This window comes from Choloepus didactylus, chromosome 7, assembly GCF_015220235.1.
Source record: "Choloepus didactylus isolate mChoDid1 chromosome 7, mChoDid1.pri, whole genome shotgun sequence".
NCBI lineage: Eukaryota > Metazoa > Chordata > Mammalia > Pilosa > Megalonychidae > Choloepus > Choloepus didactylus.
In genome coordinates, this window is record NC_051313.1 from 84406534 (window position 1) to 84433799 (window position 27266).

At 35.9% G+C, this 27266-nt stretch overlaps 1 protein-coding gene across 1 annotated transcript in view; it reads left to right on the top strand.

The window, feature by feature from the left end:
• Positions 1 to 27266, top strand: part of LMBRD1 (LMBR1 domain containing 1) — a 228410-nt gene that overhangs the window by 59941 nt on the left and 141203 nt on the right. Inside the window, exons 4-5 of the mRNA XM_037842304.1 lie at positions 17291 to 17388; positions 19509 to 19576. Of these exons, the coding sequence (XP_037698232.1) occupies positions 17291 to 17388; positions 19509 to 19576 (166 nt within the window). The remainder of the gene's footprint in view (positions 1 to 17290; positions 17389 to 19508; positions 19577 to 27266) is intronic.

A 27266-nucleotide genomic window follows, 5' to 3' on the forward strand; every position in this document is an offset into this window, starting at 1 on the left:
GCAATCCAAAGGGTTTTTCACAATCACACTGTCAGCCCTTGTAATCTACATTGTTGTATAATCATCTTTAACAGTCAAGGCTACTGGGTTGGAGTTTGGTAGTTTCAGTTATTTACTTCTAGCTATTCCAATATATTAAAACCTAAAAAGTGTTATCTATATAGTGCATAAGAATGTCCACCAGAGTGACTTCTCAACTCCATTTGAAATCTTTCAGCCACTGAAGCTTTATTTCGTTTCATTTTGCATCTCCCTTTTGGTCAAGAAGATGTTCTCAATTCCACAATGCTGGGTCCAGATTCATCCCTGGGTGTCATATCCTGCGTTGCCAGGGAGATTTACACCCCTGGGAGTCAGGTCGCACATAGTGGGGAGGGCAGCAAGATCACCCGCCAAGGTGGCTTAGTTAGAGAGAGAGGGCCACATCTGAGCAACAAAGAGGCACTCAGGGGGAGACTCTTAAGCACAGTTATAAGCAGGTTTAGCCTCTCCTTGCAGCAACAAGCTTCATAGGGGCCAGCCCCAAGATCGCTTGCTTTTTACAGTTTGATGTTCCAAACGTTTTACTTTTAACTTTCTTTTCTTCTGTGGTTAGTGCCTTTGTCTACTAAGAAATCTTTGGTTACTCACAAGTTGGGATAAAGACTGAAAAAACCTCTGACAATACTGCAAATGTCTGCACAAAATTTAAACACCAACTGCAATACAGTTTAATTCTGACTCTATCCTGAGTTAGGTCAGACTCCAAAGGTTCAAAACAGTCCTCTACAGGATAGCCTTTCAGGCAGCAGTCACAAGTTCAGGGGTTCAGCACACCTGCACTTCTGACCAACTGGCTACAAATTCGGGGTTCGTATCATCCCCTCAGGTTCAGTAACTCACTGGAATGACTCACAGATCTTACTGAAAGTGCTATACTTAAGATCTAGTTTTATTGTAGTAAAAGGATACAAATAAGAAACCAAAAGAGGAAACACACAGGCAAAGGTCTGGGAAGGTCTTAAATTCAAGCTTCTATGTTATCTCAATGTGGAGTCATGAATCTTAATCTTACATTACCTTAAGAATCTCGGAAGCTCACTAGAGCTTCAAGTTTATATGGGGTTTCATTACGTAAGCATGACTGAATGAATGGATGTCTGCATGGTTAGACTCAGCCTTCAGCCTTTCTCTTCTTCCTAGTGGATGCGGAAGTCTGGCTGATGTGTCATGGCTCAAAGCCCCAATCCCCTAATCACGTGGTTGGTCTTTGGATGTGGCCAGCCCCCACCTGAAGATTCCTGGTGAGGCTCACCTAACCCTGAGTCACCTCCTTAGCATACGAACTATCAGGTATGGTCCCTGGAAATTTTGAGGAGGAAGAGGTTTCCTCCACAGGAGCTAGACCAAAGCCTAAAAGCCTTTTCTTGGAAGCCAAATTCTTTACAGTGCAGTTGGTCAGAGAGTAAACAGTGTTTTTTTCCGAAAACAATACTGTCCAATAAGACTTGGATATAATGGAAATGTTCTGTATCTGCACTAATACTATAGCCACTGGCCATGTATGCCTATTGAGCATTTCATATGTGGCTCCTGCAACTGAGGAACTGAATTATAGATTGTATTTAATTTTAATAATTTAAATTAAAATTTTAAGTAGTTGCATGTGGCTAGTGGCTGCAACATTGAAGAATGAGTTCTAGAAACTTGGTAGTTTTACCTTTCAAATTTAGGTCCATGATTCATCCCATATTAATACATTTTTGAGTATGTAATGAAGTAGAGATCAAGATTCGTCCTTTTTCTCTACTGATAACCAGTTGTAGCTCCAGCACCATTTATTGACAGGATCTTTTTTCTTTCCTCTACAAAGTTAATTTGGTACCTTTGTCAAATCAGGTGATTGTATGAGTGAGTCTATTTCTGAACTCTGTTCTATTGATCTATTTGTTTGTCCTTATACACCAATAATATACTTTTTAATTTATTGTACCTTTATAGTAAGTCTTTAAGGCAGGTAGTTTAAGACATCCAATTTTAAAAATTTTTCAAAATTGTTTTGCTGTTCTAGGTCCTTTGCATTTGCATTTGCAGGTACATTTTAGGAGCAGTTTGTTAATTTCTTTAGAAAGCTTGCTGGGAGCTTCATTAGAATTGCATTGACTCTCTCAGTAAATTTGAGAATAATTGCCATCCTTGCGGTATTGAGCTTTCAAAGCCATGAGTAGGTATATCTCCATTTATTTAGGCCTTCTTTTCAGCAGTGTTTTATACTTTTCAGTGAGGAGGTCTTTCTCATCTTATGTTATTAATTTCTACTGCTGTGAATGGCTTTCTATTTTAAAGGTCATTTTCAAATTTTTGTAGTAGAATGTGGAAATACACTATAATACTGACCCTTGTATCTTGTGACTTTGTTAAATTCAGTTATTAATTCTAGTCCTTTGTTGAATCCCTTGCATTTTCTATGTACATGAGCAATCATCTGTGAATAAAGGCAATTTTTGTTTTTTCTAATCTATATGCCCCCCCCCTTGTTTTTTTTACTTTTAATTTTGAAATACTTTAAAACTTACAGGACAATTACAAAATTAATACAAACCCCATACAGACAACTCCAACATATTACTATCCCCTCTTCCGCAATACCGAGATCCACCAGTTTTAACATTTTGCCACGTTTGTTGTATCTTTCTGTCTATCCATCCATCCATCCATCTACCTGTCTATTTCTATCCCTTTATCAATCCATATTCTGATCACTAGAGTGTAGGTTGTATATATCATGTTCCTTGAGCACTTACTACTGCCATGTACATTTTCTAAGAGCAAGGATGTTCACTTACGTAATCACTTTAAGTTCAGTTATCAAGTTCAAGAAATGTAATATTGATATAAAACTTACAGTCTATATTCAATTTATTTTTCATGTCCCAGTAATGTCCCTTTGAGCCTTTTCTCTTCATTTGTTAGATCCCATCCAGGATTGTGTGCTGTGTTTAATTGTTGTCTCTTTAATTGCTTGCTCTTTTTTTTTTTTTTTTTCTAATTGTGAGAACATATACAACAAAAACTTTCCCATCTCAGTCTTTCCCAAGCATAGTATTCAGTGGCATTAATCATATTCACATTATTGTGGTACTCTCACCACCTTTGATTACTAAAACTTTCCCATCTCCCCAAACAGAAAAACTCTATTATGCTTTAACTCTCCATTCCCTCTGCCCCCAATCCTGAACCTGTATATTAATTTCTGCCTGTATTGGCTTGCATTTTCTCTGATATTTTCTTTGTAGTTACCATAGGGCTTAAATTTAACATCCTAAATGTGTAACAATTTTGCTTGCTTTAGTACCAATTTAACTTCAATAATATACGCAAATTATGTTCCTATACTCCTTTATCTCCCCACCTTTGTATGATTCTTGTCACAAAATACACATTTATACATTATGAGTCCTAACCACTGATTTACATTACATTGTATGCATTTGCCTATTAGATCATACAGGAAGTTAAAAGTGGAGTTACAAACCAAAAATACAATAGTACTGGCACTTATAGTTACCCATGTTATTGCCCTCACTAGAGATCTTTATTTCTTCTTGCAGCTTTGATCTGCTGTCCATTGTCTTTTTTTCTGTAGAACTTCTTTAGCATCTCCTGTAGGGCCTGTGTAGTGATGAAAAACTCCTTTAGCTTTTATTTATCTGGGAACATCTTCATCTCTCCGTTATTTATTTTTTAAATTCAGTTTTAATTGAGATGTATTCACGTACTGTCATCCATGGTGTACAATCAACTGTTCACAGTACCATCATATAGTTGTGCATTCATTACCCCAATCTATTTTTCAACATCTTTTTTATACCAGAAAGAATAAAAATAAGAATAAAAAATAAAAGTAAAATGAAACACCCAAATCCTGGCCCCCATCCCACTCTATTTTTTCACTTCTTTTTTGTCCCCATTTTCTATTCATCCATCCATATACTGGATAAAAGGAGTGTGATCCACAAGATTTTTACAATCACACTATCACCCCTTGTAAGCTACAATTGTCTTCACGAGTCAAGTCTACTGGGTTGGAGTTTGATAGTTTCAGGTATTTACTCTAGCTATTTCAATGCATTAAAATCTAAAAAAGGTTATCTATATATGGCGTAAGAATGCCCACCAGAGTGACTTCTTGACTCCATTTGAAATCTCTCAGCCACTGAAACTTTATTTTGTTTCATTTCGCATCCCCCTTTTGGTAAAGAAAATGTTCTCAGTCCCAAAATGCCAGGTCCAGATTCATCCCCGGGAGTCATACCCTGCATTTACAGGGAGATTTACACCCCTGGGAGTCAGGTCCCATGTAGGGGGAAGGGCAGTGAGTTCACCTGCTGAATTGGCTTAGCAAGAGAGAGAGGGCCACATCTGAGCAACAAAGAGGCACTCAGGGAGACTCTTAGGCACAGTTATCAGCAGGTTTAGCCTCTCCCTTGCAGTGATGAGCTTCACAAGGGCAAGGCCCAAGATAGAGGGCTGGGCATACCAACCCGTCAGTCCTCAATATTTGTGAGAACATCAGCAACAATCCAGGTGAGGAAGTCCAATACTTCGTGTTTCCCCCCAGCTCCTCAGGGTTGTCCTGCATATAAATTTTTATTCTCTGCCCAAATTACTTTGAGATGTGTTGCTATTTCACACTAACCTATACAAACTTACCAGATCTCACTTCCCATTCAAAGTTCCATGTAATTGTGGTGTTTGAATAAACTGACTGTACAAGTTAAATTGTTTAGAAAATATAGATCCTTCCCTAAGGAATATCTCTTCCCTTGGTCTCAAGTGGAAGTTGAAGTTTTAAAACACAGTCGGTTTTGTCCTTTACCCTTTGGCCCGATATGTCCTAGTCCTAACCAGTTCTGCTTCATTCATATCAATAATTGAAGTCTGGACCTTTTTCAGCTTTTTTAAGAGTTGCTCTGTGTGCTAATACTGACATTCATATCTACCGAGCTCTAGCTCTGATTTTCAGGTGTCACACAGATACCTAAAGTTCCAGAGACTGATCAGGTTATACACAAAGGGATCAGCATCTCAGAATTTGGAGATAGCCATTACAGTTCAGGAATAGATGTGACTGCTGTAAGAGCTTACAATCTAGGGACCATTACGATAAACATTCCCCTGATAAGCTGTGCTCTAAGATTCAATTGTGAGTTTACACATTGTAGTTAGTTCGTATTGGAGAGATATTATAGTGTTTGCCTTTGTTTCTGGCGTACATCATTCAAAATGCTGTCTACAGGTTCCATACACCTCCTTACCTGTCTCACAGCTTCACTCCTTCTCACGGTTGCTCAATATTCCATTGTATGCATACACCACAGTTCACCATTCTGTTCTTCAGTCCATGTATCCTTAGGCCACCTCCACCCTTTACAAATCTTGAATACTGCCTCCATAAACACCACTGTGCAAATGTCCATTCATGTCCCTGCTCTCAGATCTTTCACATATATACCCCCTAATGAGATTGCAGGGCCTTCTGGCACCCACATACTTAGCTTCTTGTGGAACCACCACACTGTCCTCCAGAAAGGCTACACCATTCTGCCTCCTTACCAACAGTAAATAGGTACATCCCACTTTCCATATTTACTCCAGTACTTTTATCCCTATTTATATTTTTTCCTACAATTTTTATAGAGATATATTCACATCCCATACAATTATCCACAGTGTACAATCAGTTGTTCATGGTATCATCATATAGTTGTCCATTTATCACCATAGTCCGCACTTGAACATATTGATTACTACGAAAAAAATTTTTTAAATGAATAATAAAAAAAGATAATAAAAAGAAAAAATATCATACAATACAATATAATAGTAAGGTCAGACAACATCACCACTACCAAGAATCCCATGTCCCTCCCTTATATCCCCCTCTCTTACGCATTTAGCTTTGGTATATTGCCTTTGTTACAGTTAATGGAAGTGTATTACTATGTTACTGTTGACCATAGACTCCAGTTTGCTTTGAATATATTTCTTCCCCAATACCATCCCTTTTTCAATAGTCTGCATGGTTGACATTCATTTGTTCTCCCACATGTTAAATCATTTTTATATTTGTACATTTAGTTACAATCATTGACCACTCCAGAGTGTTTATTAGGTCATGTAGTCCCAGTTTTTATCATCTGTCTTTACCTCTGGTGTCATACATGCCCCTAGCCCACCTCTTTCAGCTTTACTCACAGACATCTTTGTTCATTGTACTTACAATATTGTGCTGCCATCATACAGCATTATGCGATCTCTTTCTGGATCTGTACCGTCCATCCTGCTGAACATTCTGTAGTCCTTCAGCATCAAATGCCCGATCTCTACCCTCTTTGTATCTCCTGATAGCCTGTGTAATCAGCTTTTAGCTCTCGAAGTTTGCTCATTAATATTAGTTCATGTTAGTGAGACAGTACCGTATTTGTCCTTTAGTTTCTGGCTAATTTCGCTCAACATAATATCCTCAAGGTTCATCCAAGTTATTATATGTTCAGGATCTTTGTTCTTTCTTACAGTGTGTAATATTCCATTGTGTGTATATACCACAGTTTGTTTATCCACTCATCTGTTGATGGACATTTGGGCTGCTTCCATCTCTTGAGAATTGTGAATAATGCCACAATAAACATCAATTTACAAATGTCCCTTTGTGTCTTAACTTCCTGAGGAACTGCCACACTGTCTTCCAGAGTGGTTGTACCATTCTACATTCCCACCAACAGTGGATAAGTGTGCCTCTCTCTCCACATCCTCTCCAGAACTTGTAATTTTCTGCTTTTTGGATAATGGCCATTCTGGTAGGTGTGAGATGATATCTCATAGTGGTTTTGATTTGCGTTTCCCTAATAGCCAGTGAAATTGAGCATTTTTTCATATGTTTTTGAGCCATTTGTATTTTCAGAAAAGTGTCTGTCCATGTTTTTTGCTCATTTTTTACTTGGGTTGTTTGTCTTTCTGTTGTTGAGTTGTAGGATCACTTTATATATTCGGGATATAAACCCTTATCTGAAATGTGGTTTGCAGATATTGTCTCCCATTGGCATAGGCTGTCTTTTTACATTTATAAAGAAGTCCTTTGATGTACAAAAGTGTTTAATTTTGAGGAGATCCCATTTGTCTATTTGTTCTTGGGTTCCTTGTGCTTTGGGTGTAAGGTCTAGAAAATCCACCTCCTTTCACAATATCTTCAAGATATTGCCCTACGTTTTCAGAGTCTTATGGTCTTAGCACTAATGTTTAGGTCTTTGATCCATTTCAAGTTAATTTTTGTATAAGGTGTGAGATAGAAGTCTTCTTTCATTCTTTTAGAAATGGATACTCAGTTCTCCAAGCACCATTGAAGAGGCTGCTCTGTCCCAGTTGCTTTTGTTTGACTGCCTTATCAAAAATCAGTTGTCTGTAGATATACATTGGTCGGTATATCTATCCTTATGACAGTACCATGCTATTTTGACTGCTGTAGCTTTGTAATATGTTTCAAAGTCAGGTAGTATGAAACCTTCCTCTTGTTGCTCTTTTTCAAGATTTTTTTGGCTATTCGGGTCACCTTGCCCTTCCAAATAAATTTAGCTATTGGTTTTCCTTTTTCTGCAAAGTAAGTTGTTGGGATTTTAATTGGTAATACATTGGCTCTGTAAGTCAATTTAGGTAGAATTGAAATCTTAACTATACTTAGTCTTCCAGTCCATGAATACAGTACGTTCTTCCATTTTCTTAGGTCATATTCGATTTCTTTTAGCAGTTTGTTGTAGTTTTCTCTGTATAGGTCTTTTGTGGCCTTGGTTAAGTTTATTCCTAAATACTTGTTTCTTTTGGTTGTTATTGTAAATGGAATTTTTTTCTTGATTTCCTCCTCTTGTTGCATGTTACTTGCATATAGGAACACTGCAAATTTTCACGTTGATCTTGTAGCCTGCAGCTTTGCTGTATTCATTGATCAGTTCTAATAGCTTTGCTGTAGATTTTTCTGGATTTTCTATGTGTAGAATCATGTCATCTGCAAACAGTGGAAGTTTTACTTCTTCTCCAATTTGGATGCTTTTTGTTTGTTTTCCTTGCCTGATTGCTCTAGCTAGAACTTCTAGCACCATGTTAAATAACAATGGTGACAGTGGACATCCGTGTCTTGTTCCTGATCTTAGAGGGAAAGCTCTCAATCTATCCACATTGAGCATGATGTTAGCTGGTTTTTTCATATATTGCCTTTATCATATTGAGAAAGTTCCTTTCTATTCCTATCCTATGAAGTGTTTTCATCAAGAAAGGATGTTGACTTTTGGCAAATGCCTTTTCTTCATCGATCAAGATGATCATGTGGTTCTTCTGCTTTGATTTATTGATGTGGTGTATTACATTAATTGATTTTCTTGTGTTGAACCAGCCTTGCATAACTGGAATAAGTCCCACCTGATCATGGTGTATAATTCTTTTCATGTTCTGCTAGATTCAATTTGCCAGTATTTTTACATCTATATTTATTAAAGAGATTGGTCTATAGTTTTCTTTTTTTTTAAATATTTTTGTCTGATTTTGATATTAGGGTAATATTGGCCTCATAGAATGAGTTAGGTAGCTTTCCCTCCCCTTCCTTTTTTTCTTTGAAGAGTTTGAGCAGGATTTGTACTAATTCTTTCTTGAATGCTTGGTAGAAATCACATATGAAGCCATCTGGTCCTGGGCTTTTCTTTTTGGGAGCTTTTTGATGACTGACTCAGTCTCTTATGATTGGTTTGTTGAGGTCTTCTACTTCTTCTCAAGTCGGTGTTGGTTGTTTACGCCTTTCTAGGAAGTTGTCCATTTCGTCCAAGTTGTCTAGTTTATTAGCATATAGTTGCTCATAGTATCTTGTCATTATCTCCTTTATTTCTGCAGGGTCAGTAGTTATGTCTCCTTTCCCATTTCTGATTGTAGTTACTTGCATCTCTGTTTTTTTTGTTTGTTTGTTAGCCTTGCTTAGGAGTCCGTCAATTTTATTGATTTTCTCAAAGAACCACCTTCTGGTTTTGTCTGTTCTCTCTATTTTCCTCTTCTCAGTTTCATTTATTTCTGCTTCAATCTTTGTTATTTCTTTCCTTCTGTTTGCTTTGGGGTTAGTTTGTGTTCCTTCTCTAGGTCCTCCATTTGAACAGTTAATTCCTCAAGTTTTGCTCTCCTTTTTTTATATAGGTGTTTAGGGCAATAAATATCCCTCTCAGTACTGCCTTTGCTGCATCCCATAACTTTTGATATGTTGTGTTTTCATTGTCATTTGCCTCGAGATATTTACTAATTTCTCTTGTAATTTCTTCCTTTACCCACGGGTTTGCTAAGAGTGTGTTTTTTAGTCTCCATATATTTGTGAATTTTACAGTCTTCTGCATGTTATTTATTTCCAACTTCATTCCATTATCATCCGAGAAAGTGTTTTTTTATAATACCAGTATTTTTAAATTTGTTGAGACTTGCTTTGTGACCCAACATGTGGTCTATCCTAGAGAATGTTCCATGAGCACTTGAGAAAAAAGTGTATCCTACTGTTGTGGGGTATAGTGTTCTATAAATGTCTGTCAAGTCTAGTTCATTTATCGTACAATTCAGCATCTCTTTTTCCTTATTGATCCTCTTTCTAGATGTTCTATCCATTGACAAGAGTGGTGTATTGAAGTTTCCAACTATTATTTTAGAGGTATCTATTTCTCCTTTCAGTGTTCTCAGTGTTTGCCTCATGAATTTTGGGGCACCCTTGCTTAGTGTAAAAATATTTATGATTGTTATGTTTTCTTAATGAATTGACCCTTTTATTAATATATAGTGTCCTTCTTTATCTCTTTTAATTGTTTTGCTTTTGAAGTCTAATTTATCTGATATTAGTACAGCTACTTCTGCTTATTTTCTGGTTGTTTGTATGAAATATCTTTTTCCAGCCTTTCACTTTCAGCTTAGTTTTGTCCTTGTGTCTAAAGTGAGTTTGTTATAGACAGCATATAGATGGGTCTTGTTTTTTAATCCATTCTGCCAGTCTATGTCTTTTGATTGGAGAGTTTAATCCATTAACATTTAGTGTTAACTACAGTAAGGGCAGTACTTTCTTCTCCCATTTTGTCTTTTGGATTTTATATATCACATCTTATTTTTTCTCTCTCCCCTTTTACCCTTCCTGATAATCTTCATTTCTACTCTCTTCTCCAAAACTCTCTCTCCTGTATTTTCCTATCAGTCTGTAGCACCCCCTTTAGTATTTCTTATAGCATTGGTCTCTGTCTCACAAACTCTCTCAGTGTCTGTTTGTCTGAATATATTTTGATCTTACCCTCATTTTTGAAGGACAGTTTTGCTGGATATAGAATTCTTTTTTTGCAGTTTTTCTCTTTCAGTATCTTAAATATATCATACCACTGTCTTTTCACCTCCATGGTTTCTGCAGAGAAATCTGTACATAGTCATATCAAGCTTCTCTTGTATATGATGGATTGCTTTTCTCTTGCTGCCTCCAGAATTCTCTCTTTGTCTTTGACATTGGACAATCTGATCAGTAAATGTCTTGGAGTAGGTCTACTGTGATCTATTCTGTTTGGAGTATGCTGTACTTCTTGAATCTGTAATTTTCTGTCATTAGAGTTGGGAAATTTTCAGAAACTATTTCTTCTATTATTCTTTCTGCCCTTTTCCCCTCTCTTCTCCTTCTGGGACACCCATAACATGTATATTTGTATGCTTCATGTTGTCACTCAGCTTCCTGAGACCCTGTTCCTATTTTTCCATTCTTTTCACTACCTGTTCTTTCATGTGTGTGAATTCAAATTTCTTGTCTTCCAGTTCACTGATCCTTTCTTCTGCCTGTTCATATCTACTGTTGTATCCCTCCATTGTGTTTTTCATCATCTCCTTTGCGCCCTTCATTCCCATAAGTTCTGTCATTTGTTTTTCCAAGTTTACGAATTCTTCTTTATGGTTATCCAGCATCTTCTTTATATCGTTCATTTCTTTTGCCATACTGTCCTTCAGTTTGTTGAATTGATTTAGGAGATTTGTTTGAGCAGTTTTAATTAGTTTTCTCAGCTCCTGTATCTCAGTTGAACTATTAGTTTGTTCCTGTGGCTGGTCCTTATTTTTGTGTTTTCTAGTATGGGTTGTTATCTTAACCTGTCTAGGCATCTGGTTTTCTGGTTCGTTTGTTCTGGGGCTCATTTTCACTCTGTTTCCTAGGGTTTTCTTGTTGGTTGGCTTTGTTCTCTAACCTTTGGTGTTCAGTTCAACTTATTCTAGACCTCTAACTCAGGTTCTATTTAGTTGATCAGAATTTTTCACTTCTTGTTTTTCTGTTTCTTGCCCTGCCTCTATGTAGCCTTTTTGTGAGAGGGTCTCTTCAGATATTTTCAACCCAGTCAGGTTTTCCAGTCCAGGGAGGCCCAGGCCTTATGAGAGTATGGAGTTTCCCTGAGAATGAGACCCTCCTGTGAGGCCTTTAGACTCTGTGCTTTTCCTATCCTGTCCAGCAGGTGGGTTTGCCAGCCAAAAACTCTCCCACCAAAAAGTAGGTTTGGTGCCTTTAGTTCTCTGACTCTGGCCCTGTCAGGGGTGTGGCTGTCTGACACTGGTTTCTGATTTCCAACCCCTGGTGTCTGAGTTCTTTGAAGGATGACTGCCAGTTGAGGTGGACATGTCTCCCTTTCCTTGGGGAATTTATGCCCTATAGGCAGTTGTCTCCCCTACTAGGTTCATTGCTTTGTCTGTCAGATCTATCTCTGCTCTCTGTTGCCTGGGTCCAGAGGCCAGTTGCAAATATCTGAGGCTTTCTGTAAAGAGCTACTTAGAATAGTTATTTAAACAGTAAAGAAAGAAAACAAAAGAAAAGGAAAAAGGAAAAAAGAAATCTCTTTTTAAGGCCTTCCCTGGCCGGAAATTTCATAAGTGTCAGTTTCAAGTATTTAAAGATGTGCTTTATGCTATTATCTGAATAGTTTCTCTCCAACAGCTTTAATTCTGCCCTTGCCAGGGGGCTTTGAAATGTAAAAAGATAAGGCATCAGAGAGAAGAAAAGAAAAGGGACAAAATGTAGAATAAAAAAAAAAAACCTTTTTGGAGCAATGGAATGGGTGCCCACTTCTAGGTGCACCCCCCTTCCTGGAGCCCAGCCTTCTCCCCCAGACACTCCCAACTCCAAAAGTTAATTAATTTGTTAATTAATTCTGCATTTTAGGCTGAGTTGAGCCCCCATTCTTGCTCCCAGCAGATTGTTGTTTTTTTTTTTTTTTTTCCTTTCAGGGAGCCAGCTGTAAGATAGCCCATGGGGTCTGGGTGGGGAGCGGTGCCATACCCATGGCTGCAGAAACTTACAGGTTTCACTGCAGTCTTATTTGTTCCACCCATTCCAGGCTAACATACAATGCGTGACTGGTACCTGGAGACCCTGAAAACACTGTTTCATACAGTTCCTGGCTAATTACCATCTACCCTAGAGGAGTGACTAAATTCCATACCTCCCCACTCTGCCATCTTGTCCCACCCACTCTCTCCCTTATTTTTGAAAGGCAGTTTTGCTGAGTATAGAATTCTTGGTTGGAATTTTTTGTTTTGTTTTGTTTTGTTTTTTGCTTTCATTAAATATGTCATCCCACTGCCTTCTTGCCTGCATGGTTTCTGTTGAGAAATTGGCACTAAATCATAACTGTAGTTCCCTTGAATGTGACACATTGCCTCTTTCTTGTGGCTTTCAGAATCCTCCTATCTTTGGCATTTGGCATTTTGACTATAATATATTGTGTGGGTTTTATTGGGTTTATCCTATTTGGAGTTTGTTGAACATCTTGGTTGAGTATATTCATGTCTTTCCTTAAATTTGGGAAGTTTTCAGCCATTAATTTTTGAGTATTTTTTCTGTCCCTTTCTTTCTTTCTTTTCTTTCTGGGATTCCCACAGAATCCCAGATGGTGTCCCATGGGTTCCTCAGGCTCTGTTTACTTTTCTTCATTCTCTCTTCTTTCTGCTTCTCAGATTGAATGATGTCAATTGTTTTATCTTCAGGTTCAGTGATTATTCTTTCTTCTGACAGCTCCAATCTGCTGTTGAACCCCTGTAGGGAATTTTTAATTTCTGTTTTTGTGGTCTTCACCTCTGTTTGGTTCCTTTTCATATTTTCCATCTCATGATTGATATTCTCTCTGTGTTCATCCATCATTTTACTGATCTTAATTAGTTTTTTTTCTGTGTTTTTCTTTAGCTGTTTGAGCATTTTGAACACCATTTTTTAAAAAGTCTTTGTCTGGTATGTCCCAGATGTTGTCCTCCTCAGTGATGATCTCTAATGCTTTAATCATCTCCTTTTCCTGTGCCAATGCTTCCTGTTTGTTCATATGTTTTGTTACCTTTTGTTGAAAATTGGACATTTTGATATTTTAAGGTGTTATTGCTGAAATTTAGAGTCTGAGGCATCTGTTCCTTAAGCTTCTATCTACCAAAGTGTTATGACAGAACTTTTCTTGAATGCCAGGAGCTAACAAAGATAAAAAAAAATAAGGAACGAAAGAAAACACCTTCCCAGTCTTGGCAGATTACCTGTACATACCTTCTCCTTCTTCAGGGCTTGTCCATACAAAGAGTTTAGAGGATAGCTCCAGGGCAAAGTGTAGGGGCCTCCCTTATCCTTCTGCTTATGTGCCTCATCTTGAGCCTGTTGTCTGTGCATGTGTGTCCCTAGGAATTCCCCCATTCACAAGAATACAAATGTTCGCCCTTCGCTAGGGAAGTTTCTTCACGAACCTAGGCACTGTACTATATGTACTACAGCCAGCAATCCTTTATCTCAGGCAACACCACACATTCTGTAGGAGAACACTGTGAGCTGCCTTCTATATGCTGGGCAAGTTCTCGGATAGCGAGTCCTCAGGCCACCATCAGACAGAGTGTGCCAAACATCTGTGTTCCCATTATGTGCATAATATTTGCTCTGTTCCCTCTGCTACCAGTACTGGGATGGTTGGCTGGCTCTGTCAAGTTGGGAGGTGGGGGAGGGGCCAGCAAGGTGCACAGTGAAATCCTACTGCTTTTAAGTAGCCTTTTTGTTGATTCAGTGTTTGCTCTGTTACTGCTGTCCTTTAACTGTCTTCTGGAGCGTTGAGAAAGATATTTCTTACAGTTCTTGCTCATTGTTCAAAGCCTCTGTGGGGGCCTAGAGCCCTGAAGCGTCTCTCTTTGCCATCTTCTCTGTGTGTCTTTTATTTTGTTTTTCTTGCCTTATTGCACTGGCTAGGACCTCCAATGAAATTTTGAATAGATATGGCAAGAGCAGACATTCTTGTCTCATTTGATATCCAAGGGCAAAACAGTCAGTTCTTTTACCATTTATGTATGAGATTAGTTTAAGTTTTCCTGTTTTTCCATAAAAGCCATTTATCAGGTTTTAGAAGTTCCATTGTTTTCCCAGTTTGCTGAGAGTTTTTATCCTGAATGGCTATTGAATTTGGCAAATGCTGTTTCTGAATATTAAGATTATCTGATGGTTTTTCTCCATTTTTGTTAATGTTGTGAATTACATTGACTGATTTTTCAAATAAATGTTAAATCAAGTTGTATAAACATTAACAAATAAAATCCTGACAAATAAAATCTTTGAGGACTGTATTTAATGTTTTTGTTATCTATATTATCATTTTTATATATTGCTGGGTTCCATGTGGTAATGTTTTTTAAGGAGTTTGAGTCATTCATGAAGCATATTAGTGTGTATAAGGGAAGAAAATTATTGTTCCTCTCAGGTTTTGGTTATCAGGGTTACCCTGGCCTCATAAAACAAGTTGAGAAATGTTCCCTCTTTTGCTAGTCTTTGCAACTAGAATATCTATTTGGTGTTATTTCTTTCTGAAATTTCTGGATGTATTTATCCACATTTTTGGATGAAGTCACATAGGCCTGGAGTTGCCTTTTTGGAAAGGTTTTAAATTATAGATTCAATTTCTTTAACAGACATAGAACTATTCAGATTTTCTGTTCTTCTTGTGTCAATTTCAGAATGTTGTAAAATCTTTTTGAAGGCCCTCCTTTTAGCCTTGATTGCTCTTTATTTTGCATCTGTTTTATATTTGATAGATTTGTGCTTTTATCTTTTCTTCTACTGTTTGGGAATTTAATTTGTACTTTTCCTTGCTTCTTTAAGTGGAATCTTAGATCATTGATTTAAACCTTTCTTTTTAATATAGGCATTTAAGCAGCTGTAAATTTCCACCTAAATGCTGATTTAAGTATATCTCCTAAATTGTGATTTTTTTTTCATTATAGTTCACTTCAAACTGTTTTATAATTTCCTTAATGATTTTGTCTTTGAACCATGTGTTATTTAGAAAATACTTTCTTTTCAAACATTTTGAGATTTTCTAGCCACCTTAATGCCATTAATTTCTAATTTAATATATTATAAATCTTAGACTGTATTGTTGTTTTTGCTCTAACAGTCTTTTTTTTTTTAATTTAAGAAGATAGTTTATATTTACCTAGGTCCTTAATCTTCCTTGTAGTCTTTATCCTTTTCTTCAGTTCCACACGTTCATCTAGGATTGTGTTAAACATTTCTTTTACTTCAGAGTCTGCTTGTGATGAATACACTCAGATTTTGACAGAATGTTTATTTATTTTCCCTTTATTTTTGAAGCATATTTTCATTGGGATTAGACTTCTAGGCTGGCAGTTTTGTTTTTGTTTTTTTATTAGCACAAAATGTTATTACATTTTCTGTTGTGAAGGAAGCAGTCAAGTCATTCTTATTCCTCTAAATGGCATTAGATAACGAAAATGTTAAATACAGTCCTCAAAGATTTTATTTGTCAGGAATGCTAGTTTGCCATGTTTGCAAAGATTATAATTATAATCTAATCTAATTCTTCTTCTTTTACTATATTTTAATAAAATTTGATTCAAAAGATATGTTTTTAATATCATTTAGCATAATTGTTGAGATATATCCCAGTTTATCCATTGGAGGATTCTTAATTGTTTTTGTACGTAAAATTAATAGCTTTCACAGTCATTGTTAGTTATTATGGCATTTTCCCTTTGCAATAAAACAAGTTTTACTCCAACTGATTGCTGGGATTTCAACATATAAATCACATAAGTATATCTTCATGTAACTTCTAGAATCCTTAACTGTATTTGGAAGTGATTCTTCTGAGATTAATCATATATCTGAATGAAGTATTCATTCACATTACTACTTTGTTATGCTAATTAAATATGATAAACTATGTAATTAGTAATCATTGATCACACAAGTTCAGGAGTGTTTATGAAATAGGCATTAAACTCTTTGGCTGCTTATATATAGTGCTAGCCAGTGTAAATTCATGTTTTAAAATTTTACAATTCATGCAAGAATTCTTTCCAACACAATAAATAACCAAAGTTTTATTATACATTACAGACAAAATGCTTTCTTTTACAAAGGAGTACAATGGTTAATGTCCCGTGATTGCTTTAAATAATTATATTGATACTGTTATTTTTATGAATACACAGATTTTAAAAACAGGTTTCTTAGGTAGGTTTATTAAGCCCTAAAATTTGTTTATGCTGTTTTTATCCTTAAATATACTATATCTTTAATTTAAGTTCTGTAGTAAATTAAAAGAAGTATTTGACTTGCTACTGGTTTGAAAATAGCTCAAATCTAACATCATTATTTTTAAGCAGGTAGATAATAATTCCTATTAGTTAACTTTGAACCTAAGTTTACTGTTTTACTGTTCTTCTTACCATTTCTCTATTTTTTGATTTTTATAAGATCAGTTTTATAACATTATATATCTTAAAGTTAGGATGGGGAGCAGTATTAATTATAGCTATTTCTCTTAACTTGCTGGATTGACTGGCAGATGTATCAATGAAACTTGATTTTAAGTTGGAATAACTACAAAAGTTAAAGTTCATTTGTAGAGTTAAATGAGATGGTTCACAAGAAGTTCTTAACACTATGGCATAGTAAGAGCTCAGATGTTGTTGTTGGCATAATTATTATCATTATTACTATAAATTTCCCCATAGTTACTTTGATTATGATTTGTTTTTCTAATAATGCTAGTGGTTTCTTGAGGTTTGGGGAGAGAAAAAGTTGATTAGAATATCACGTATACACAGAGTTATGGGTATATGAAATCAGATAGATGGAGTGAATTTGGTAAGTGAAAATGTATGCATACACACACACACACACACACACACATTGCTAAGCTTAAGTGCATACATATTTAGTAGAACTCAGTTTATTATTTATTTTCCACAGCTTTATATTCTGTTATATTGTTCTGTGTGTTCTTCTGGATCCCATTTGTCTACTTCTATTATGAAGAAAAGGATGATGATGATACTAGTAAATGCACTGTAAGTATTTTACTTTAGAGGTTTCAATTTAGGAAAAAAAAAAGATTTCCCTCTTTTTTAAAAGAAGGATGTGATTCTGTTTTAATTTAAATTATTCTAGAGCAGCATCATCTAATAGAAATATAATGAGAGTTATGTGAAATTTTAAATTTTCTAGTAGTCACATTAAAATACATTAAAAGAAACAGTTGAAATAATTTTGATACATCTTATTTAATACAGTATAGTTCAAATATTATCATTTCAAATATAGTCAATATAAAAATTAATGAGATATTAAAGTTCTTTTTTTTCATACTAAGTCTTTGAAATTTAGTGTGTATTTTACACTTTCAGTACATCACAATTTGGGCTAGCTACATTTCAGGTGCTCAGTAACCACATGTGGCTTGTGGCTATTGTTTTAGATGGCAAGATGCCTAGAGCAGGTTTCCCTAAACTTCTTTCTGTGAAGGGCCAGATAGTAAATATTTTAGGCTTTGCATGCCATGTAGTTTTTGTCTCAAGTACTCAACTCTGCCATTATAGTGCAAAAGTAGGCAGAAACAATATATAAATGAATGAGCATGGATATGATCCAGTGAGTGGATTGGGTGTGCCCTACAGGGCATAGTTTGCTGACCACTGTTCTAGGGCATAAAAAAGGAACAATTGCAGTTATTATCTCTAATCCAGTATCACACTGATATAAAAACCTGATAAATGTAGCACACATGAACACCCAGTAGACCAATATCACTTAAGTATTGGCACAACAATATTAACTAAAATATTGGCAAATAAAATTCACAGCTATCTTAAAAATATAAGTTGTTTTTGTCTGTAGATTTGCAAGGGTGATTTGGAATCAGGAAGTCTTATTAATTTATCAGAATTAATAGGTCAAAGGAGAAATTGCATGCTTTTCTCTATAGAAACTAAAAATCTATTTGCCAAAATTGAACATTTTCTCTGATTTAAGAGAAAAAAGCATATATAATAGGAATAAACGAGCAGTACTTAAATACAAAAACAAATGTATACACTAAAAAGCCAACATTGTGCTTAATCATGCTTAAAACTCTAAAAACATTTGCGTTAAGATCGGGAGCAAGTACTTCAGCAATATTTAAAATGATCCCCAGAATGGTAATCAGTGCAATTTGTTAGAGATTAAAAATAAGATGGTTAAATATTTATAAATAAAGTAAATATCATTATTTTCAGATGCTATATGTGTATATATTTGAGAAACCCAAGGTATGTCAGGTAAGATGGTTGGTTATAGAATTAATGCTGAAAAACTCAATGAGACATATGTCTCTACTCACTTCTGAAATGCATCTTACCCCACTTTAGTTGATCTTAAGATCCTCCTTACTTTTTCTTTAGTTTTTTTCTAAAGACCATGTTACCCTCCTTTGTGAACAAGAACTTCCCATATGAAATATGAATTTAAATTTTAAAATGTGATTTTTAGTGACTTCAGTAGGACAAGAGGACGAAAATTTATTTTTGGCTGATTTAACTTCTTTTGATATTGTTAGTTATTAACTTTTCTATTTAAGTTCATAAAATCCAGCTTTGTGTTTTTCTTTACTTTTGAATTACATTATGGTCACCATGTAAAACACAGATTCTGAAGCCTGAGTTCTTGGTGTCAGGTCCTTGTTTAATCACTGAAAATTAAATAAATAAACATATGTAAAGTTCTTAGAACAGTGCTTGGCATGTTATATAAAATATTTATTGCAATTATTATGACCCATTTTGGTGAGTGTGGGGGAGGGGGCAGTATAAATTCTGTTTGCTCCCTGTTTGGGGGAATGTTTTCCTAAATATTTTGATTATTTTACTAAAGATGCTCACTGGAGAATTAACTGTGCTTTAGGTGTACTGATTTTCACAAGGGAGTGATCACTGAAAAGATTTTAGAATCTGCTAGTGTGACTTGTAATTTAACATGTAGCATACATGTTTTCCTTTAAATTTTAGTTTTTGTTTTCACCAATGTAAACTTTGCATTCGTGAATGTGAATGTACATTTGATGTGTATACTGTTGCACTATAGTAAGTATATTTTATATTTTAAAAGTTCTAACTAAATTGTGTACCTTTTTCCTCTTGACATCGACATCTAGCAAATTAAAACAGCATTCAAGTACACTTTGGGATTTGCTGTGATCTGTGCACTTCTTCTTTTAGTTGGGTAAGTCTTGTTTTTTTCCTTTGAAAAATGTTAATAGCATTTTTTAATAATAAGAAAAAAGGGTCCATGCACAAAAGTTTAGGGAAGAAAAAACACAAAATGTAAAAACCAACCAACCAACCAACCAACCAAACCACCCTTAATACAATCACTGAGCAAATAGCCACAATTAACACTTTTGTGTATGCTGAACACCTCCCCCACCAGTACATACACCCCCATGTTTTAGTTTTACACAAATGAGATTGCATTTTGCCTAATTATTGGTAATCTACTCTTTAACATTGTGGGCAATTATCCCCGGGATAATAAAGTATAGATCCATCAATTTTGTCTGTATTGCTTTCCCTTCTTAGGATCTAACAATTTATTTGGCTGATCTTCTAATGGACATTTATGTTTGCAGTTTTTCCATTATTATAAACAACACTTTGATAAAAATCCTTGTCCATACATCTTTCAGATTTGACCCATCAGAGATTAAATCTTTTAATTAATCTTTGTCTGTGAGTTACTTCCTTAATTCTTCCAGGCATGTTTCCAATTCCCTTTGCTTGCCTTGATGTATCATGGAAAAGAGTACTTACTGAAAGTTAATTTTTTAGTGGTTTTTGTTATTTATTTTAGCCACTGAGTATCTTTTTTAAAAGTCTCTTTGATGTTAAAGAAAGTCAAATCAGTGTTACTTTGCTTTGTTAATATGGAGGTGCTTTATTTGTAAACCTAAATTATCTAGAACAGGAATAACAAGCTTTTCTGAAATGGTAGATGGAAGTATTTTAGATATGTGGGCCACATAGTCTCTGTTGGCAACTACTTGATTCTCCCCTGTAGCTCTAAAGCAGTCATAGATGGTACATAAAGAAAAGGGATGACTATTTTCCAATAAAACTTTATTTACAAACACAGTCAGCCATAGTTTGCCAAACTCTGATTTCTTAAAACATTATGAGAACCATCAATAAAATCACAAATCTTTGTAGCAGCCAGAATGTCCATCACCAAAAAAAGGGAACCTGTAGTTTATTCTAAAATATACTGATTCTTTTCATGGGAAAATCACTTTCAGTCCTTATTTAAAGAGTTAGCATCTTGCACAATTCTAGTAAGTTAGATGATGGTTATTAATAGAAGTAGTAAATTAAAAGGAAAGCACATGGTTCCTTATGACTACATTAATAGCAAAAGGTGACAGTTTGACCAGCCATTTTTTAATGCATTTTTTTATTGTGAACTTTAACTTATATACATAACAGTGATACCTTTCAAAGTATGATTGAACAAGTAGAGAACAAATTTCAATGAATGTCATGGGTTGCAATTCCACAACTCTAGCTATTTCCATTATTGTAAAATATAACGTACATACAGAAAGGTGTTAACTTGCGATATATAGCTCAACAAACAGTTATATAGGTGATTTCAAAATTGTTATGGGTTATAGTTCCTCAGTTTCAGTTCTTTCCTTGTTATACAATATAGGGTATATACAGAAAGGTGAAGACTTTAAAAGCACAATTCAACAAGTAGCTCTAGAGCAAATTTCAAAGGATGTTATAGGGTACAGTTTCACCATGTAATTTACCTCCTTCCAGCTATTCCAACATGTCAACATCTAAAAATGTATATATATTTACATAATGTTTCAGTATTCATAGACTTTGGTAAATCTTATCTTGTTTGTTACTACCCCTTCCTCTCACTTAATCTTTCTCCATCTTCAGGGATGTCTAGACAGTGAGCACCCAAACTTGTTGATATAGAAAGGAGGTGTCGACAGTATGGGCAAGAGGGCTGTATCTGATTGTAGTTCTTAAAGAGGCTGTTGCCTCTGGGTTTTAGGACTTGTCTGGCATAGGAACACTCCGGTGGATTTAAGTTTCTGAGAGAAAAACATAGTAAGTGAGTCTTTTATAGAATCTCTGGTAGGGACCTAGGTATTTGGGGACTACTTTTGGTAAGAGTATGGCGTACTGTTGCCATCTGGGATGGCTAGCTGGAGCTTGCATAAGAGAAACCTCCAGGGTAGTCTCTTGACTCTATTTGGGATTTTTTAGCCACTGTGACCTCAGCTTGTTACCTTTTTCCCTCTTTTGGTCAAATATGCATTTTCAATCCCTTGCTGCCAGAGCTAGGCTCATTCCTGGGTGTCATGTCCCATGTCACCAAGGAGATTCGTTCACCTGGAAGTCATGTCCCTTGTGTGGGGGGAGGTTAATGAAATTATTTGCGGAGTTGGACTTAGAGAGAGAAAGGCCACATCTGAACAACAAAAGAGGCTCCCTGGAGGTGCCTTTCAGGCATAATTATAGGAGGGCTCAGCCTTCCATTTACACCCCTAAGTCTCACAAGAGCAAGCCTTAAGTTGAGGGCTTGGTTTATTAAGTAGTGGGTTCCTAATGTCACTTAATATATAGTCTATCCCAGGATAAACAGTTTCTTACATTGTCTTTAGTTGTATAATCATCATCACTCTCATCTTTAAACAATTATCGTAACATAATACATTCCAGAGTTCTTATCAGCTGCTAATTAGTCACCCCTAGTATTGATGTAGTGTTGGTAAGATAGTCCTATTAAATATAGTCTATAATATGTAATGGATAGTTTTTCCATATACCACTCAGTTGTTAACCCTCTGTACCAGTGTCATACCTTGTAAGTATATCATGCTAACACTTATTTAGGTTTGTGGTGCTACTCTGTGGGTTTACATGCCTTTAAACAACCATGTACTAACATGTTTGCCTTCAATTCATCACTAGTACTTACAATCCCATTAACAAACCATAGTCACACCTGACCATTCCCATACCATTAAGTTCATCCTCATTATCATATCTGTACAAATTAGATTGTTATTCTCCCTTCACCAACTTTTGTCTATCTCACGGTCCCCTATATTCTACATTCTAAGACATTTATTTTACATTTTTCACAGAGTTCACATTAGTGGTAATGTACAATATCTCTCCTTTTGTGTCTGGCTTATTTCACTCAACATTATGTCTTCAAGGCTCATCCATGTTGTCATATGTGCCATGACCCCATTTCTTCTTACTGTTGCATAGTATTCCATCATATGTATATACCACATTTTGTTTATCCACTCATCTGTTGAAGGACACTTGGATTGTTTCCATCTCTTGGCCGTTGTGAACAATGCTGCTATGAACACTGGTGTGCAAATATCTGTTCATGTCACTGTGACCAGCCATTTTAACAGTATAACATTCATTATTATCCAGATGTATTGTGTACCTGTTATGTTCCAGATGCCATACAAGATGCTGGTGAAGCAGCAGTGAACTGAAAAGACAATTCCTTCTCCTCATGGAGCATGCATTCTTATGGGGAAGAAAGAAAGTACACAAATAACAGGTTGTGTTGGGGTTAGATATGCAAAATTTTAGGGAAGGTGCTGCTGAGAAGGTGGCATTTGAGAAGAGACTTGAAGGAATTAAAGAGCTATGAATATAGATAGGGGAAAGAGCATCCCAGTTAGAGAAAACAGTAAATGAAAAGTCCTGAGACATGAAGATGGCTGGCATGTTCAGTACAGTGAGGAGACTAGTGTGTGTGGAGTGAATAAATGAGTAGCAGGAGTTGTGGTCAGAGGTAACTTAAGATTCCAAAGTATGTAGGGCATTTTAAGGCCATTGTAAGGACTTCTGCATTTTTTCTGAGGGAGGTGGGAAGCTATTTTTGAGGGTTTTGTGTAGTTGAGTGACATGATCTGACATTTTAAAAGGATTTCTGGATGTTTTAAGAAGTGATTTTAGGGAGGCAAGGGTACAAACACAAGATCTGTTAGGAAATTATTGCAATAACCTAGGTAAGACAGTAGCAATAGTGATTTGATTCTTCCTATCTTTTGAAGACAGAACCGAGAGGGTTTTCAGATGGGTGATTATGTGGGGTATCAGTGGAGTTAGGCAAGTCTGAAAGAGGAACAGGTTGGTGGCAGAATATCAGAAACTCAAATTTGTTGGCTTCGTAGGCATTCAAGAAGAGATGTTGATTAAGTCACTGGACCAGGTATTAGGAAACCCAGATTTTAGTTTCTGCTCTTTTAAAAGCAACATCTAGCTCAATGAGAAAATGAGTTTTCTCATTTGCAAAATGTGAAAGTTAAGTCAAATGATAGTACTAAGTTTTATTTGCCCCTTCCGCCTTTCTTACTGCTAGGATCTTTTTGTCTTAAAGGTTGGTCATCAAGCTGAGATCAACATTTAGGCTGTTGATTCAAATTGTTATATTGGACTGTCAATCTGAGTACCTTGGCTTTGTTGTTTTCTACCTGTGGGACCTTTAATAAGCCACGAAAACTCTTTGAACTTAACAGTTTAAGTGTAAAATAAGAACAGATGTAAGTACTATTAAGTAGTACTTTGAACTGTATACCACTGTTCAAATGTAAATGAGTGAACAGGATAGTGGAACAAGAATTTTGGAGTTCACACCTGTTAGTTCCTTTCCTTAAGTTTTATTTGAAAGGTTGAGCCCAGCCCTAGACACTTTTTTTTTTTAGTAATTTATTTGCTGACCGGGGAATTATACATTGAAACTTTAAGCATGGGACTTGGCCTTAGATTGTGTGTTCTGAGAAGATGGGCATAAAACATTTTGTTCTATTGCTGCACCATAGTATTTGGATAGCACAATATAGGAAAATGGAAAATGTCAAGGTAGAAAAAGTCATTAGTGTCGGAGCCTATAGCTTTAGAATTTTATTACTAAAAGAAATTTAAACAGTTTTCTGATTCAACCTTATCTTTTTAGAAGATGGATCAAATGAGGCTTATGAAAATAACATTATTGGTAATAAAGATAAATTTAGGTTAGCAATACTTTGTGACTGAGATTTGTTAGAATTGTTCACTGAACTTGTTACAAATGTGGAGGTAACAAACTGGAGGAGGACTCAAAGGAGTGGTGGGAATGAGACTTGAGCCTTTAATTTGTTTGGCTATATCCAGATCTATCCTTGTAAGCCACCCTATGGGATAATTTTACCAGCGGACTATACTGCTTTTCTTTGAATTTCGGAGTGGTGCTGTTGGCTAAATTAGAGTTTGTTTTCTGTTTGGCTTTTAGGCTTTAGTAATTCTACAAATTCTGGGGAGAACAGCAATTCAGTTTATGGAAGAAAAATATTACTACACAGTATTATAGGTATGCTTATATATTACCTTATTAATGCTGGCAACAGTCCTCCGTGGTATACATGGTTACACCATGAGACTCAGAGATATTGAGAAACTTTGCCAGTATGACATAGCTAGTAAGAGTTGGAGCTTGGATTTCAGGTTCCAAGTTCATACATACCTTTCCTTTGCTAAGCTGCCTCAGGAGCAGAGGTTGCAGTGGAGCAGGATGCCAAAATTGCTGCTGAATGAAGCTGCTGCAGTCTTATTCATTCTCAGTAATTGTGGTTAGCCTAATCTAATTTGTTTTTCAGTTCAGTTTAGTTCGTATTATTTTACTAACTTTAGTGATTAATTTTAACTGTGATGAACTGAGTTTAAAGTTAAATGATTTTGATGTTTGAATAATATGTTTTAGAGTTCTGAACCATAGTGAATTCTAAATCTGTTTTTAGATTTTATGATCATTTCTGAATAATTTTGACTTTACAGTGTATTAACAAGTATCTTCATAGCTGATTATCTCATTACCTATATGCATATTGCTGCATTAAATAATTTTAATGGTAGGTGAATATCAGGTTCAGTAAATTTATGAAAAATAAGGCTAAGTTTTCCTAGTACTAGTATTCAACTTGTATATATTTTTTCCACTTAGAAGGCTGTACACTGCTTAAGTAAGTTATGTGAATATATAATTATCAATTCTCCAGGTATTTATTAAACTCCTATTATGTGTTAGCCAACAGTATTAGGCTCTGGGGATGCATTGAAGAAAGAAGATAAGCAAGGTTCTTGACCTTATGGCACTTACAGTCTAACAGGGGAGATAGCCAATAAAAAGGGGGAGGAGGACAATTCAAAATTATATTAAGTGTTTTAAAGGAAACAAATGAATTACTAAATACAGAATGCCAGGGTATTAATGAGGTTGATGGTTATGCTAAGACCCGAGGATTAGAAAAGAGTTAGCTTTGTTGCCCTCCCCCCTACATGGGACCTGACTCCCAGGGGTGTAAATCTCCCTGGAAATGCAGAGTATGACTCCTGGGGATGAATGTGGACCCGGCATTGTGGGACTGAGAGTATCTTCTTGACCAAAAGGGGGATGCAAAATGAGACGAAATAGTTTCAGTGGCCGAGAGATTTCAAATGGAGTCGAGAGGTCACTCTGGTGGACATTCTTATGCACTATATAGATAACACCTCTTAGGCTTTAATGTATTGGAATAGCTAGAAGTAAATACCTGAAACTACCAAACTCCAACCCAGCAGTCTGGACTCCTGAAGACAATTATATAATAGTGTAGATTACAAGGGGTGACAGTGTGATTGTGAAGACCTTGTGGATCACACCCCCTTTATCTAGTGTATGGATGAGTGGAGGAATGGGGATAAAAACTAAAGGACAAATGGGGTGGGATGAGGGGATGATTTGGGTGTTCTTTTTTCACTTTTATTTTTTATTCTTGTTCTGGTTCTTTCTGATGTAAGGAAAATGTTCAGAGATAGATTATGGTGATGAACGCATAACTATGTTATCATACTGTGGACAGTGGATTGTATACCATGGATGATTGTATGGTGTGTGAATGTATTTCAGTAAAACTGAATTTAATAAAAAAAAAAAAAAAGAATTAGCTTTGTAAAAAAACAGACAGAAGAGCATTCCAGGAGAATGGAAAAGCATGTGAGAAGGTTCTGTGATAACAGAAAATTTAGAATACACAAGGAAGTGATGTAAGAAAAGCCTGCCTTGAGCTTTCTTGGTAATAAGGAAGGAACATGGGATGGAATTAAAGATTTAGAGCCTTAGAAACCATAGTAAGGTATTCTAAGTATAGTGGGACCCCACTGACGTGTTTTAAGCAGTGAACTGACCTAATAGACCTAATATGATTTTGGTCTTGGATTGAAATCTTTTTCTCTTTGCCTTGTGGAAGATGAATAGTAGAGGGATCAAAGGTGGAAGTAGAAGGGCCTGTTTCAGGCAAGAAATGATGTTGATCTTAATGGGGGTGGGGATGGTGAAAGTAGGTTAGAACAGAAGCTAAAGTTGATGGAACTGTCTTATGTCTCAGAAGGAGATTGGATATGACTTGCTGATGAATTGCATGGGGATAAAACGGAGAAATTACTGCTCTTTTGTCACTTATTTGAACTGCCGGGTGGATAGCACCATTTTCTGTCATTAGAAAGAAGGCAAAAAAAAAAAAAAAAAAGATTCTAGAATTTACTTTGAAAATAATAAACTTGTGGTATCTGTATCAGCCGAAAAGTATCAAGAAGGTATCTAGAGATGCAGGATTGAAGTTTAAAGGTTGGGCAAAAGGTAAAGATATGGGATTCATCACTGTATAGATGGTATTTAGAGCAATAGGAATGAGTAATGAGATAATGAAAGGTCTAATGAAAGCCCAGATTTAGAAAGGTTGAAGAGGAGGATCTAAGAAAGGAAATTTAAGAGCAGAGCTAATGAGATAGAGGAGGAGGTCTGGTAGTTTGGAAAGCCAAGAGAAACCAAGTGTTTCAGGTAGGAGGAA